This window comes from Lissotriton vulgaris, chromosome 5 (assembly GCF_964263255.1).
Source record: "Lissotriton vulgaris chromosome 5, aLisVul1.2, whole genome shotgun sequence".
NCBI classification, from domain to species: Eukaryota; Metazoa; Chordata; class Amphibia; order Caudata; family Salamandridae; genus Lissotriton; species Lissotriton vulgaris.
This window is the reverse complement of record NC_141693.1, coordinates 529,971,427-529,988,652: the sequence shown is the minus strand read 5'-3', so window position 1 is coordinate 529,988,652 and position 17,226 is coordinate 529,971,427. Positions and strand designations below refer to the sequence as shown.

Here is a 17,226-nt window from a genome sequence, read left to right as displayed (position 1 = left end):
AGAAAGAGAACGAGAGAATAGTATGTGTCACCACATACTCTATCAAACAAAGTACAAAATATTATACAAAAACACTGGCATATCCTGAATGGGGCAAAAAAAACAGTGGCCCCCCCACTTTTCGCTTTCAAACAAAACTAAAGTATACGTGATGAACTGGTCCACGCCAAAGCACCTCTCCAAAGAATCAGGACCAAACCACACTGTGGGGCCATCAAAGACCAGTTGGATGCTACCCATGCGGAGGTTGTGTGGCATGCTCCCTCACCAATACAACATAAGAGGTTGATATAACAAGCATTGGAAATGCAATAGGTCTCGCATTAGGAAAGTTTGAGCTATTGGTCTTATAATTTTTTTTTTTTTAATGTATGTGTTGTTTTTAAAAATAGCTAAGTTAATAGCTTTGTCATTTACAATGCCAATAGTTATAACTTTCGCAAATGTGACACCTATAGCATTTGTAATGCAACATGTTTTGTATTTAAGTGACTTAGATGTATTGATATTACAATTACCAATGGCTTTTAATTTTTTTAAATAATTAATACTTAAATAATTTATTTAATTTGTAATGTCAATAGCTTAAAGTTTTGTAACTAACTTTCGTGAAGATTATGTTAAGTGTTTTTTATTGTGACGAAAATCCAAGAACAGAAGTGATATATTAACATATTTTTGTGATTTGTAATAAAGCTTGAAAACAGCTTGAAACATTGAAAGAACATATTTGAACCAGTGATGCTGTGGTTGCGCTGAGTGATGCTGTGGTTGCGCTGAGTGATGCTGTGGTTGCGCTGAGTGATGCTGTGGTTGCGCTGAGTGATGCTGTGGTTGCGCTGAATGATGCTGGGGTGATGCTGAGTGGTGCTGAGTGATGCTGTGGTTGCGCCGAGTGATGCTGTGGTTGCGCCGAGTGATGCTGTGGTTGCGCCGAGTGATGCTGTGGTTGCGCTGAGTGATGCTGGGGTGATGCTGAGTGATGATGTGGTGATGCTGAGTGGTGCTGAGTGATGCTGGGGTGATGCTGAGTGATGATGTGGTGATGGTGAGTGATGCTGGGGTGATGCTGAGTGATGATGTGGTGATGCAGAGTGGTGCTGAGTGATGCTGGGGTGATGCAGAGTGATGCTGGGGTGATGCAGAGTGATGATGTGGTGATGCAGAGTGATGATGTGGTGATGCAGAGTGATGCAGAGTGTAAAAAGAGGGAGAGGGTAAAAAGGGGGAGAGAGAGGGGGAGAGAGGAGAGAGAGGGGGAGAGAGGAGAGAGAGAGGGGTAGAGGGTAAAAAGGGGGAGAGGGTAAAAAGGGGGAGAGAGGAGAGAGAGAGGGGGAGAGAGGAAAGAGAGAGGGAGAGAGGAGAGAGAGAGAGGGGGAGAGAGGAGAGAGAGAGGGGGAGAGAGGAGGAGAGAGGGAGAGAGGAGAGAGAGAGGGGGAGAGAGGAGAGAGAGAGAGAGAGGGAGAGAGGAGAGAGAGGGGGAGACGGGGAGAGAGAGATGGGGAGACGGGGAGAGAGCGAGGGGGAGACGGGGAGAGAGGGAAGTGAGGGAAAGGGAGAGAGGGAGGGTAAGAAGAGAGGGGGAGGACGAGAGCGAAGGACGGAGGGAAGAGAGAGGGGAGGGAGGGAGAGAGAAGAGCAAGCAGAGGGGGAGATGGGGAGGGGGAGAAAAAGGAGAGCAGGGGGAAGGTAACGAGAGGGTGAGAGGGGGAGAGAGGAGAGAGAGAGAAGGAGAGGGTGAGAGGAGAGAGGAAAGTGAGGGAAAGGGAGAGAGGCAGACGGAGAGAGGGAGAGTGAGAGAGTGAGGGGAGATTGAGAGGCATTAGAAACGAGGGGCAACAGAAAATATTTTTACCGGCGAACCTAAATGTAGATACAGTATGTACTCAAAGATCCAAAAGAGACAGGGCGGCGCTATACAAAAGTCCGGGGAGTATCTTTGTTTGCACAGTAGCGTGGTCTGGGAACAAAATGAATTTGATTGGTCAAAACTTAAGCATGAACCTCTCAGGTGATGAAGTAAAGCACAAGTGACAAGGTGCAATGTTGATTTGGATTTATTGTTTGTCGTGTGGGCGGGCACTGCTGAGGTGACAGACAAGAAATGTAAAAAAGGAGGACGCGGTGAAGGAAGGACCGAGATGATTCAAGGGTCATGTTCTGAAGGTTTCGGAAATCCCGCTTCTCTGGTGACGTGGGTGGTGTGCCTTCCTCCTGGTGAATAACACGCCTTTGGATGTTGACGACTGTGGTCGGGTGAAAAATTTGGAGTACGCAGTGAGCACACTGATGCCAGCAAAAGAAACAGCCTATCAACTGTCAGACCCTCCCAGACCTCTACCTGAATCGGTGAATTGTCTCTGAAACGTGTAAATCCTGGATTCACAGTAAATTGGAGTGCATAGACCAGAAAGACGGTCGTGCTGTTGGATGTAGCTGGCAAACCTGGCAGGCTTCCCGTGCGTGCACTGGTGAAGGTAGTCCCCTGGCGGAGTCGTTGGCACTCGAGAGTGATATGAAATGATGTAGCCTTGCCCCATTTCTAGGAATGTGTATAATGCCTTGTTTACAGACGCAGCCCGGCGCTGTGAGACCTATCCCCGTGGAAATGCTCAGACACCAAGTGTGCCGCCTCGTGTCTTTTTTACATCTCCTCAGCTGGTCTAGGGATTTGCACGCATGTGTAGTTAGTCTTTTTTGCAATGCCGAGTACATGCACAGCACCATGACATTTTTATTAAATACAGAGGGGTACTTATTTTGTACCAATCACTGACCGATGTTAATGTAAGGGGTGTAGATGGTGGGTTGCGTATGCCTTGTTTTCATTTCCATTATAATGACAATAATCCTTTCTTTGACCCTGTGCTCAATCAACGTGGACTGTATTTTAGTGAATATGAGGGGCTAAGATAAAGAAATAGGAGAGGCGAGGAGGAAGGGAAACTGGGGTAAGGAACAGCCAATGGAGGAGAGCAAGACGGAGGGCATTGCTGTGGGGAGGGGGGAGGAGAAATGCTACACGGCGGGCAGGGGAGGGGGCGCAGCGGGGAGAGCGGCGATGAGGGTGTGAAGCAGCAGGGGCCTTTGAAGTGAAGCTAAGCTTCACTTCAAAGGTGTGGGAGGAGTGCGGCTGAGGGAACAGATGGCGATTTGATGATGTGCACGCGCATTTTAGGTCAATGCGCTTGCGCATTGACCTAAAAGCGCACGGGCACAGCACCAAATCGCCCAGTTGGGTAAAGTCTGTTTAAGTCGCTATAGTCTCGCTCTGCTCAATGCGCATGCGCATTGAGAGGCGAGACCTAAAAACCAATAAACCATGGATACTTAAAACCTTTAGCAACTGTAACAGCGAAAATGTTGTCTATCTATTGGCATTCCCTTGTGATTTGATGTACGTGGGCATGACAACAAGGAAGATCAAGGTCTGCATCAATGAACACAAAAGTACTATCAGATGCAAGAAGACAAACACGAAGTTGACTAAGCACTACTTAAAAGACAACCACAAAGATACAGATTTGAAATGGGTAGTGCTAGATACAATCAAAAAAACAGGCCCTGACATCCAGAGGTCTCCCACGTCAGAGAACAACGTTGGGTATATCGTCTACGCACATGGGATACAGGACTGAATGACGAGAGACCTTGGCTCCAGATGGGGAAGTAATACACTCAGTGGGGAATTAGGACATTCTCTCTCTCTTTTTTCCCTCTTCCTTCCGCTTCCCCTTGCCCTGTCCTCTTCCACCCGAATGTGGACGATTGTTAATCTGACATAATGGAGTCATAACAGTGCTCTACCAAACCTGTAGCAACCGTGAAATTAATTCATTTGTTGAAATTTATTGTTTTGTTAAACTGATTAAGAACGTGATGCGTTACCTCTGCACCCGCGCGATCCCTTAACTGTGATCCCACACTAAAACACCTGAGTGTCATTATGATAGACCCATTTCATGATAATAAACTCCAAATACTCCCTTAAGTCTAATGGTACACATAACAGGGTTGGGAAATTCCTATCTCCCAACGCCCAAGACATCTAGATGTCTCACAAGGGCAAGAAGTTGTAATGTCTATTTTGTCCCAAGGACAAGCAGACAAAGACTTACTGTAATCTGATACACAGTTCTTTAACTGTGTTGGTCAAAGTAGGCCTGGGCGGTAAATTCCGTTCCGCTCACCGAATTTGCGGAACTTTGGTAATTTCGCGAAATTGCCCAAAATTCTGCGTTCCGAGACTTTGCGGAATGTTTTGCTTGTTCGCGTTCTCAAATGCGTGTTCGCGAGATATTTCTCCCCGAGCCCGCAAATAGCGATTGCGAACAGTAAACCAGCATCGCGAGCATGCAATTCCACGTGTTTGCGGAGTTTCTGCGTGTTCATAACATTTTTTACCGTTTCGCAGAGATTTGCGTAACGCGATTACGCAAATTCCGCCCACCCCTAGGTCAAAGCCAGTAAATAAATCTGAATGAAGTGCATGCCACTACGTGCAGAAGTGTAGTGGCCTGTGATTGCACTGATGGCATGCAATACAGTCATGACTGGCTTTGGATGAGAGAGGGGCTTAGCTTGCTTCACTGGTACACCTTTCCTTTCTGTCAGTGGCTCCTAGTCAGGGCTGGGCTTTGAGCAGTTTATTGGCAGTAAAAGGGTCTGTGCAAAAGCTGGGTCCTGCGCTTTCATTTCCCAGGAGCAGAAGATCAGCATTTTGGAATGGAGCTCGTAGTTGCAGCTCCCTGTGGTACACCCACAACATTGCCAGGTAACTTGAATTTTACTTTCTCCTCAAGGCTCTTGTGTGGCTTCAGGGCCCTCCCCTCTACCTTTCATTCACTTCGAGAACGAGGCGAAGATCGCGCTTCTGCAGCTCCAGAACACCTACAGCACCGACATGCACGAGGCTGGTTTATCTGCTTCTGGGTCCCTGCTCTGACTTGAACCCTGTCATTCCTGTCTTTTATTCTTTGTTCCACCCTTGTACCTCATACGGCCAAAGATCCCTTGTCACCCTCGCCTCCTGGACCTACAGTAAAGTGCCCTGCTTTCCCTTCTCATGCAGCTCGAGCCCCTCCCTTCCTTCATGCACCCTCTATCTCACTCGGTGCCTGTACCTGCCCTTCTTACCCCCTCTGAGACAGCCATGGCCCGCTTCCCTTGGCTTCTCCGGTCTTATCTCATCAAGGGCTTGCATTAAAGTTATCAAGGGCCTGCATTAAAGCTCCTTACTTTACCCATGTAACTTTCACTTTCATATAGGCCTCTTGCCCAACCCCATTTCTGTCCTTTCATTTGGCCCCTCGTGACTCAGGTTTATTTGGTGGGCGGGGTGCTGCTTGCCAGCTCGTTCTTCCTAGACAGCCAGGTGCTTTGCATTTGTATCTTCACTGACACCAGGAATGAGAAGAGGGTAAAAGAAAACAAAGCCCCCCCCCCCTTACGCCCCCCAACAAATCCTAGACAAAATCGCTAGTGGACTAATTAGCATAGTCGATGCACAGAGACATCACATGAAGTGATGTCACAGCAAGTAATGTTACAATATTATGCGATGCATTAAAAATGCATCATTTTGCACAATTTTTATGGGATTGTTAGGCAATGTCAGCCCTCCGAAATGGTCCCCTGATTGTATAAGTGATTCACATAAACAACAAATATAATTATACAGTGAAATGCTGAACTAGGTTTTATAATCGTTTTACTTCTTTTAAATCATTTGTTTCCCAAACACAAAGGGGTACGCAAAGTGACATTTTTGAAAACCCTTCCTAAGTTACAGTCAAGAAGTGCAATTTTTACTGCGGACATAAAAGGTGTTTCATGTATATTTTGTACAGAGCAAATTGTTAGGTGCTCTGTTTCCACCATGCTGTAATTTGTAACACCATAAAACTGCAAAACACCACACTCCCAACATTGCTAAGAAATGATTGTCTCAGGGGTGGACATCCCCCCCCCCACCCCTCCCATCATGGGCTCCTCTGGAGGAGAAGGAAGATGTTCTCAGTAATGCCACATTATAAGTAAACACAGGGGCATATGTTTGCCATTGGAAACAATAATGGAAATGCTAGGTAAGTGCATGGGTGTTCATTCAGTTGTAAAAGGGACATATCTGAGCTTCCTTCTGCCCTGGGCAAAACACGACGGTGTCCCCTCTGATTAGTGAGGGGACTCAGTCCACCCTTTCCCATCGCCACTTGTGCTGTGATGTGTGTACAAAAGAGACTCTATGTAAATCTTAACTTCAATTACCTGATGTTACCAAAGCCTTGGCTTTGAACTGAGGGAATTTATATGCTTTTCTGTGCACTGCCAAGCATGACTTTAAGGAAAGATGGGGTGCTAAATGGAGGGTGATCTCTTCAAGTGCCAGGGCACAAGACTATATCTGCAGTAAGATAGGTGACTTGAGGCCTACAAAGGGGCTACAGCAGGGTGAGCTCCGTTCGCATTGAATAAGAACGTACCGTCGAACTCACCCACGGAGCAACCATAAGTTTCCCAATATTCTTCACCTTTATCTAATTAACAGCAATAATTAAGCATTGAAAATTCTTTATCACCGCTGCAAAAACTATTACAATTTTGGTTAAACCCAAGGCTCCTGTGCGGTTTAGCAATATACAATTGGTTTCGGTAGTGTTTAATAACGGGTTAACCTTTATCCAAGTACCACCAATTTTAGTAGATTAAGACACAAAGGAATAAGTCAATAAAACACTTGCCCAGGATCACACAATGAGGTTAACTGAAAGTGAGTAAAGGTTGGAGGTTCAGTGCCCTCGTTTGGCAGATTATATTTGAGCCACATATACCCAAGAGCTAGGTGAATTGTGTGCTGGTACTAGGCAAAATATGGAATGGTTACCTACAATGTACTGGCAGAAGTGACCAGTTAGAGGAGCTACTTTGAGTAGACAGTGAATGTGTGTGTATATGCAATGTATACAAATAGCCACCTTAACAATTGATACAGGAAAGTGAAAGATGTTGAGACCATAGGATAAACTGGTCTAAAGCAATCCTCCTTCAACTGTTTGGGATGGATAGATTGATGAGGCTAACCACTCCTTGACATCAATAAGATGTATTGTTTTCAGGGTCCAAATGTTTGCAGAGGCCCATGAGGCTGTCCTTTGTGTTATATTTGTTTTCTCTTCCGGAGCTTCAGATTCTCTACAACAACTACATCTTGCAACTGGGTTGAACGTTAGTTACATCAAAGCACATTAATGAGACTTTTACCACTAGACAGTCAGGAAAACAGTGTTTTTTTTCTCCTGGAAAGAAATCGCATGCAGAGCAAGTGAATACATGGAGAAGGTGCCACTAGAAGCTACTAAAGCCAGGAACAGCTAACAGTGCAAACTTCTCAGGAGAGATAGTAAAACAATGTGAAAGTGTACTGATGCTATGTTCTTTACGGCAGAAATCACAAAGGTACCCGCTGTAGAAACACTCCTTCTTAATTAAGACAGTACCCCGCTCAAGCCACCTCTAAAACCCTTCCCTATGTTTTTCTACTGTGAAATTATTAGGTGTCATTTATGTGAAGCATCATTTATTAAAATATGTGGATGCATGCTAATTTTTCCCAAAAATATTCATATGGAAAATCAGTGTAACCAGTTTCAACAAGATTATGGGAAACATTAAAATAAGCAAGCACTGGCAACGCCAATAAGTCTGACTTTGGTGGTCAACCTTTTGGTTTTGTCAATGTGTGTCTTGTACATGGTTTATGTAAAACTTTATTGTTGCTGGAGCTGCTGGGTCCTAACCCTTACAACAACTATTGAAAAAAATGTTTTTGGTCTCAAAGCCCACATTGCCACAGTATTCCCTGGCACTGAACAAAACTACTTTGTGTTCCGATATGCTGCTTATAAAAACGCAGAATGCCATCATTCATAGTGAAGCCAGTCGATAGATTGAATTTTCATTTAAGCAAAAGGTCTTGCTAAACACCAGACCTAATAAGGACCCAATTCTTGTAAAAAAGTCACAAAAGTTCCCCCATGGTATATTTTCTTGCATTAGTGCAGATTTACTGATTTAATGTATTCACATGAAGGCCATGAAATCGTACTCCTAGAAAATATTTGTGAACTGCATTTTAGCACTACCAAATATGAATGCATAGTTTTGCTCCTGCGAAAGTCTGTTGAGCGTTTACAAGTTCACTTCTCCTCCAACCACATTTGTCAGTGTGGGAAAAGATTAGACAAGAGAAGAGCTGCTTAAAATCACTAAAACCTGCAAGTTAGTAGGTTTGCACAGACTCAAAAAGACATTTAAACCTTGGAACCATTGCTTACCACTACCTCGAGACCCAGTATGTAGATCTGCAGAAAGGTGGCAAAATAAGGAAATTGCTAGTATTCAATCCCTTTTATAGAATGAACCCTGGTATAATCAGAGATGCTATTATCAGAGCTCTTATAAAATTAGACTGCTGACATTATTTGTCACTGCACTACATGGCACCAAAGGGGCAAGTAGATTTTGTTACAGGGCAAGTAGATTTATGAAAGCTACCTGTCCCATGGACAAGTAGATATTTTATTAAATTCCACACCCCTGAAGTAAGATGTTATGGGTGGAATACGCACATGTAATCACAAACCTAGCATGCCCCCATACTGTACCAAATACACCACCCTGGCAGAGGAATGTGAGGCCCAGCGTCGTCATAATTTTTTTGAGCTATTTTTGTGAGCTACTTTATGTAAACTTTATTTAACATTTCAGTGGATGAGCAAGCATGCCCCAAATTACACGTGGCGTACCGCCTGTGAGTTTTTCTTTGAGCCTTGCGTGTAATATAACTTTTTTGAGTCCTGAGTGTAACTTTATTTAACCTCATCACCGTGGACTAGCAAGCATGCCCACGCTACATGTGGCGTCTTCACTTTGAGCTTTGTTTTTAACTTAGCTTAACTTTATTTAACTGCATCACCGTGGGCAATCACAAACGTTTAGTCCATTCCGCTCTTAGAAACTGCTGACGCGGAAGTCAGGCGCATCGCTATTTATAACTGAGGCATCCACACAGCACCGGAGGCCCGTGCCATTACCACTGTTCAGGGCCTTCTTCATCAGAATCGGCTGCCTATAATTGTAACAATGGCATCCCCCGGACACCCGATATCCCACAATCACAGATGTTCAAACGCAGCACAGATCATTACGTTTCCGGACTCGGCTGACGTGGAAGTCAGGCGAGCACCCTGTTAGGATTAGGGCATTCTCACAACACCGGAACCCTTTTTAATTACGAGCACACGTTAAGTGCATTTCACGAATTCTGTCAATTTGAGGCACTATATAAGCCGGATCTCTCCGCTGTTCATTTAACTCCAGGGAAGAGCAGACACTTCTAGGTGCAAGGTGGGAGATGCACCTTAATATAATAAGAGAGTGAATGGTCGTATGAATCTGTATTCCCGTCTCCATCACTAAGAAAATGTTTGTTTTTGGACGCTGACTTGCTTTGTGCTTATATCCCTTCTCCAGAGTTTGACTACAGGGGTCTCTCCTCTACTCGCCTCCCATGGGGCGTGTAGGAAACCACCATAGGGTAAGAATGTGAGCTTGTTCTCACATTGGTTTTTAATGAAACTTTGTGTGTTCATAGTTGCAGTGACACATGCTACACACAAATAGCCCCTATGTAATAAAGTTGTGCATGTAGGGCAATTGCGCAATCCGAATATGTTGATGGCAATCCTTTATCTTTCTTTTCACTTTTGTTTACAGGTTTATTGAAAATCTTCTTTGGTAGAGTGTGACACAGGTCAACCTACCAAGCGGTAACTTCGCATTGAAATATTGGTAAGAACTGAGCCCAACTTATTTCTTTGTCCTGATGAATGCCGCGGACCCTTTGGGCCAAGAAGGCAGAAACAAGTTGACTAAATAAACCACTACGGTGAGGGGATAATTATATGCCCCCATTCTCACAGTTCTTGTATTTTCAATACCATATAATTGCCTCTCTGAATAAATGTAATTAGGTAATTATACCGGTATACTGGAGCGAGGACTGCTGGTGATGAAGCATGACATCTGGTGGTGTGTGAAGACAGTCCTTCACTTTTTGTGAGATGCCAGCATCTTCACAAATGATCCAGTAAAATCTCAGTCAAAAACTCGGGAGCAGCTTCTTTTGTGTATTCATGTTAGGTTGGAGGCCAGCTTGCTCCGAGTGCCCCGCACCTCTTGTTCCCTCCCCTAGGAGTCCCTGGGGTTAGTGTGTTACATCCTAATGTGAAGTGCCAACAAACTGAGCATGCATATTCTGACAGTGCAAAGACTAGTTTGTGATTTCAAAACTTTACATCAATGGACTGCCTTATTCCACATCTTCCTTTAATGCCAGGTTTGTTAAGAACAGGGCCTGCAAATTTGCAGAAGAAATGTTGTCAAAGGGACCGACGTAAATGTCGTTGTAAATGGGGTGCCAGTGGAGGAATCATCGTCACTGGCATACTGTAGTCTACAGGGGACATGTGGTCATTCAGTTTTATCCAAAAACTATAAGCAAATTTTACAGCCCTTCTTTTTGCCGCTCTGATAAAGCCAATGAATGCACATTTTTTGTTGCTCTTCCAAGTAGACCCTTTGCTACCCAGATGGCTTCACTTGTTTTAAATGAGCAACTTCCTCCATGGTTTTGAAATTATCCCTATCCATATTTTAACGTAAGAAAGGCACTAACCGAACACAGACAAATTATATTCAGAAGACAAATGAGAGGTTTGATGAAATAAAGTAGACTTGCCTGTGTTCTGGATTGGATGTGCAAACCTCTGGAACTCCCTTTCCACATGATTTGTGGTAGAAATCTAAGATAATATGACTTCAGTGCATGAGGGTGGACTAGAGGATAATCTAACCTCATTGCCTGGAGTTTGGGTTCTTTTTAATGAAGTGAGAGTGCAACTGAAATGGCATTTTTTTAGGGCCTTTCAGACATAGTTTTAGTTCATACTGCTATTCCAAGGTTACTGTGCAAGCCTCACCTTGACAGCTGCAATTGATTCAAGCATGTGAATCCCTTAAGGAGTCCGACACTGAAGAACTATATTTATATTTCAGTCACTTCTTTCCTACTTAGCTGTTATCCTAATTCCCCTCCATGGAAATCTTCCATCTGGCCATTAGCAACTCTCCCTCCCTGGAGATTAGACAAAGAACTGGCCCATATCCTCCTAAAGATCCAAGCTTTTTGTAAAAAGAGAACAGACTGATCTGTCTCTGACAGGGTATGACGGCATACAGGTTTCTAATTAAAAGGTTTGTGAATTTATTTGATGTATATGCATTTCATAAAAAGTATTGTTACATTACTTTTTAAGGTCAAAATTAGGCGTTCAAATATTTCATAATTAAATATGTACAATTTTTAAGCATTTATATTTGTTTATATTTTTAACTATTTTGAATAATTTATTTTAATTTTACATTATTTTCTGTGGGGTTTGTTTTAATACCCTACCTCTATTTTCTAGGAGAGGATGTTGCAATAGCAGCGTTTGGCCACGTGTGGTGCTGAACTTGCTACTGTTTTTCTGTGTTTTTTTATTAGTATCTTACACACAGATTTTGTAATAGTAAACTTACCCGAAAGTGTAAATTAGTCAAAAGTCCAAGTTACCTTTGTGAATTAGGCCCTCGGTGTTCATAAATCAGACAGAGAGGAAATGTAATCTGATGAAGCCAAACTATCAGAGACCACTTCTCCAGCTGAAAGGCCCCGTGATATGGGCATTCATTGTGTACCAGATAACTCTTTCGATTAGGAAGAACAGCTTCCAGAGCTGGAGGCGACAGAGATTTTAGGATCACCAATGTCAAAGTATCCATAGATTTCTACAGCCTATGAAAAAAGATGGGGCCTTTTAAAGAAGATTACCTCCAGCACCAGCTCTTTCTCAGGCATCCATATCAGACCGGACTCCGTTACCAATTCCAACCTCACAGCATCAAATCATTTCACAACCTAGAGTAATTCCTCAGGATGAACCTGTGAACTAGCCTGCACTATCAGTTCAAAAATACTGGCCTGGACACATCATTGGAAACAGGTGATCAGGGTGAGCATGGCACATTCAGATTATGGCAGTGACATCTCACAGGAACAACCCTGTGTGAGAAGACTTTGTTCCCCTATAACAGCCAAGTCTAGAACAAGTCTCAAGAGACTCCCCACTGCATGTTGTGTCCATTTTTCACATGTTGATGGATAGAGCAGCTCTAAAATGTTATTTGTGCATGATCACCACTGAAAATTATTCTTTTCTGTTTGATAGATTGATACAGGAGCTGCTTTAAGAACATGCTGCCAGCTCTGAAGTAGAACTTTCTGGCCAGTATCTGTTTGGCAAGCATGTTGATGAGGCCACTTCTCTACGTTTTTCAGAGTGTAAGATTATTCCCATAGCATGGCGACTGGTTTATTAAGGGTCCGTCGTGCTAAACATTGAAAAGTTCATCAACCACAAGAAAGAGAGGAAAAACTTAGGGTGAAAACTTATCAGGAGAAGTGTAAAGGAATACATCACAGTTGGGAAGTTCAAAGTATTTTTCGGCATACTGTCATACCCCAGAGTCTACTAGAAATGAAGCCCATTGAAACAGGTCAGGATAATCAGTAGAAAATAATGACCTAACTGCTTTGCTGCTGCAAATATAGAATGTTATTTTGAAGACCCCACCTACCTGCAGAAAAGGTTCTACAAGCTGTTAGAGCAGCTTCCATTTTAAAACCTACTGCTTAAAATGGACGAGATTTCATATTTGGGCCTTAGCAAATTATGCTGATCCTCTCGTTGTGCGTCCTCATAAGATACTGCCTCATTATTGGACTTGGCAGAACCTGGATTAAGATACTTCTCTATTAGAGTACCCCTGACAGTCATATTCAATTATTTAAGCTCCCCATCCGCAAACCCTTTTTCTCCAACAGGATGGATAATGATCCTATGCAGGATCTGTTTCATTCTTCCTCGCCTTTTGTTAAGAAGCCACAGATGTGGGAGCTGATTACACTTCTAGTTCAAGTAATGAAAGAACCATTTGAGCCAATACAAATACTCCGGCAGAAGTCAGACTCCCTCAAGAGCTTTGATTTTGGTGCCAGCAACCTGAGACAAATGCTGTCTTCAGGGGAGGAGTAAAGGCCCCCTGCACAGGTCGTCTAGAGAGGCGAGTAGGTCTTTTACTATCTACCTCTGCACACTCTTCCCACTCTAAAGACTATTCAAGAGGTAGATCCACAGAGCGCAAAAAATTACATTGAAAACGATGTTCCTGTTCGACCTATGATGTCGAGAACTGGTACCCTAGCAACTTGCTCGCCATCAAGAAGGGTACGACCATGTTGAGACATCAAAGTAAGTTGACGTTGAGACCATCGTTGACATCAAGACATCCCTGTAAGTCGACGTTGAGATAAGTCTATCCATTGACGTCAATACCTCCATCTAAGTTGAGATTATTCTCCAACACTAGTTGTCTCTCCACCTCCCTGAGTGTCACGAATAGCTGACATCAGAACTTTTAGTGGGGTGTTGGTTAGAAGGGCTTCAAAATTGAACATCCCCAATCGGACACCTACTACTTCTACCTCATTGATTTTCCAAACCATTCATCATAGGTTTCCTTCAAGCCCTTTATTACCATTGGTTCCTGGTATTTTAGACCCAGCCATGCAGTTGTTCCTAACTCCAGCTTCTGCAAAGTCTGCTCCTTCCAGGCTAATATGTAAAGCTCTGGGCCAAGAGTCCCTCTTTTTAAGAGAAGACCCCCGTCCAAATTTTTTTAATTATCTACGCTGCACGAAGATCACATACATGAGCTCCTTCTTCCACTGTGCCTCCAGAAGAAGAAAGCAAACCAATCGCAATCTCCGCTGGCAGAAAAATATGTGGTTCAGCGACCCATTCTATGAAAACAGTGAGTGCACCTGTTTTGCTGGGTTGTTATGACAGAGCACTTTGGCACGCTCTTCATAGATTCACTGAAAAACGTCAGAAGGAGGACAAGGAAGATTTTCTGCAAATCTTACAAGAGGACATGATGGATTTGAGCCAAATGATACGTGCAGCAGCTGATTCATTTGACCGGGCAGCACATGCCTACTGGCATGGAATGTCTCAGATGCAGTACCTGGTTGAGACTGATGGGGTTAAAACCTGAAGCACAACAAAGGATTTCCTTTTTTAGTCAATTCTCTCTTTGGGTCTCATGAGGATGATGAGATGGGCCGTATGAAATCCGAATTGGACAATCTAAAGGCTGCAAGTTTCAAGAAGGAGTAGAGAAGACACTATAAGCCTTGCAAATCGAGTTACTTCCCTCAGAGGGTTGGAGCCCCTAAGTGACTGCCTCATCAGCAGCAGCAACAACATATTCAATCAATCAATCAATCAGAACATTTGTACAGCGCACTACTCACCCGTGAGGGTCTCAAGGCGCTGGGGCAGGGGTGCTTTTACTGCTCGAATAACCAGGTCTTGAGTAGCCTCCTGAAGGTTAGTAGGTCCTGGGTCTGCCGTAGGAGGATGGGAAGGGTGTTCCAGGTTTTGGCAGCGAGGTGGGAGAACAATCTGCCGCCGGTGGAAAACAGCAATGACAACCTTACCAGCACAGACAGTCAGTCCTCTAGGGGCAAAGGAGGACATACAACATCGGCCTCTACAGGAAAACTTCAGCAGAAAAAATAATGATTTTTTTTCCCTCCGCTCTGTTAGTCACTCTGGTGGGGGGAAGTATTTCATTCCATATCTAAGAGTGGCGCAGTATAACAAAATGACAAGTGGGCCTTGAATATTGTTCAGAATGGTTAGTCTCGCAAATTCAAATCTACTCCTCCTTCTATACCACTGAAAAAGGTTATCTACATCAAAATGTGCTTTTTAGAGGAGGTAAACTCCTTGTTACAGGAAAATGCTGTGGAGAAAGTGCCTCCTTTTCAAATAGCAAAGGGGATTTATACCCGCTATTTCGTGAGCAGAAAAAAGGTCCGAAAAAAAAGTTCAGACCCGTTTTCAACCTAAAATGTATGAATATATGGATAATCAAAGAAAGATTCAGGTTGTTAACGTTACACCAACTATATCCTCAATTTCTTCAAGAAGATTGGATGTGTGCGATAAACTTGAAGGATGCCTATTTCCATATTCCAATATTAAAGAAACACAGGAAGTTTCTAAGATGCATGGTAGGATGTCATAACTACCAATTGAAGGTTCTTCCCTTCAGCCTCAGGTCTGCTCCTCACACCTTTGCAAAGTGTATGGCTGTAGTGTGGCTCATCTCCACAAAAGTAACATTTTCATATACCAACTTCTGGACTACTGGTTGATAAATTTGTCGTCTCCGGTCACAACAAAGGAGCACTTTCAAACAGCAGTGCACACCTTACAAATCCTAGGTCTGAAAATCAACTTTCAGAAATTCACATTTGTTCCAGTTCAAAGGATTCACTATTCGGAGTGAGATTAGACACCACAGTCGCAAACGTTTTTCCTTCAGAGGAGAGACTCTCATGTTTTCAACAGAAGTGTCAACTGCTGAAAACATCTCGCGATGCAACAGTGTGACAAGTTTCTTTGTTGCTAGGATCAACGGCATCATGCATCTTGTCAGACTCCTCATGTGAGCATTGCAGTAATGCCTGGTGATCAGTGGAGCCTGAAACCAGGGAGTTTAGAGAGCAGAATAATGCATATCCAGCAAGCGATTCAGTCATTCCCTTGGTGGGTCAAGGCATCTAGTTTTCTGAAAGGAATTCCTTTCCACAAAGTCATTCCTATTCACATTAAAGTAAAAGAGTCTTCTCTACTGGGATGGGGTCGTCATATGGACCGCCTTGAAATTCAGGGGACTTGGTTGAAGAAAGAATCTTATCAGGTCAACCTGTTGAAATTGAGCTGACCATCTCACTCTGAAATCATTTCTCCCTTCATTCAAGTTAACTTAAATCCTTCTTATAACAAACAATATACCAACAATATTTTATCGTAACAAACGGGGGTAGGAATACATTTGAGGCAGTTGTCCCTGGAAGCTGAAACCACCTGGAAATGGCTTCTAGCAAAGAAATTAACAGTTAGCCAATACATCTTCTAAGAGTGCACAATATACAAGCAGGTGCACTATGTCCTATAATTCAAGAAACTCACTATTGGATTCTAAATGACAACATTTTGAACAACACATTGGAAGAATGGGGCTATCCAGAATATGACTTTTTTTGCCGACCCACACAACAAAAAATGCCCAAACTTCGCCTCAAGAAATTCTCAACCAGGATCCGTGGAGAATGCCCTTTTGATAACCTGGTCAGGGAAACTTCTCCTCTTTTCTTCCCATCCCTTTGATTCCAACGTGTTGATCAAACTTCAGCATTCCAAGACAAGAATGATCCTATTAGTTGTGGAATGGCCTCAACAATGGTGGTTCACAGATCTTCTTTAACTATCAGAGAGACCACACACTGGAAATTACTGTGCAGACCTGGTCTTCTCTGCATATTTGGAGATCAGATCCTATACCACAAACTACCATCGTTGAACTGAACACCTAGGCTCCTGAATTCCTACAACATGGGCATTTAAATCTTCCACAACATTGCATGAACATTTTAAAAGAGGCAAAGAGACAAACCACTTGAGCATCATATTCTTTCAAATGGAAAAGATTTTGCCTGTGGTGCATTCAGAATAACCATAACCTGGGTTCCTGCCAAGAGGAAGCAGTTATTTCATACCGCGGTGACTGCAAATAGGAAGTCTCCTTCACAAATCTCCTACTTTAGAATACCGGTAGTAAAGGATTTCTTAGAAGGGAATAAACATTTTTTTTCTCCTATTAGATCTCCTTCTCCTCTCTGGGAGCTTAACATAGTTCTTTCCAGATTAACGGGACCCCTGTTTGAACCCATTCACAAAGCTACTATACAATATTTGTCGTAAAAGTCGCCATTTTTAATAGCAATTACTTCCGTTTGCAAGGTTAGTGAAACCCAAGTATTATGCACAAAAGAGCCTTATACTGTATTGTGTAAAAAGACGGTTGTAATAAGAACTCATCCCCTTTTCCTTTCAAAAGTAATATCAGATTTTCATGTCAGACGCTTTCTTTGCCAACTTTCTTCCCAAACCCTCCTAATCCACCTGTAGTAATCCAGTCCAGTTTTTGTGA

General features: G+C 43.2%; 1 protein-coding gene across 2 annotated transcripts in view; it reads left to right on the top strand.

Moving 5' to 3' along the window:
• The window catches only part of PCGF5 (polycomb group ring finger 5), a 259,950-nt gene that overhangs the window by 224,899 nt on the left and 17,825 nt on the right, over nt 1-17,226 (top strand). Inside the window, exon 10 of one of the 2 annotated variants that reach the window (XM_086921974.1) lies at nt 9,775-9,888. The exons of the other annotated variant lie outside the window; for it this stretch is intronic. Within the exon in view, the coding sequence (XP_086778100.1) occupies nt 9,775-9,783 (9 nt within the window). The 3' untranslated portion in view covers nt 9,784-9,888. Of the gene's footprint in view, nt 1-9,774; nt 9,889-17,226 lie in introns of those variants that run through there. 2 annotated transcript variants of the gene reach the window in all.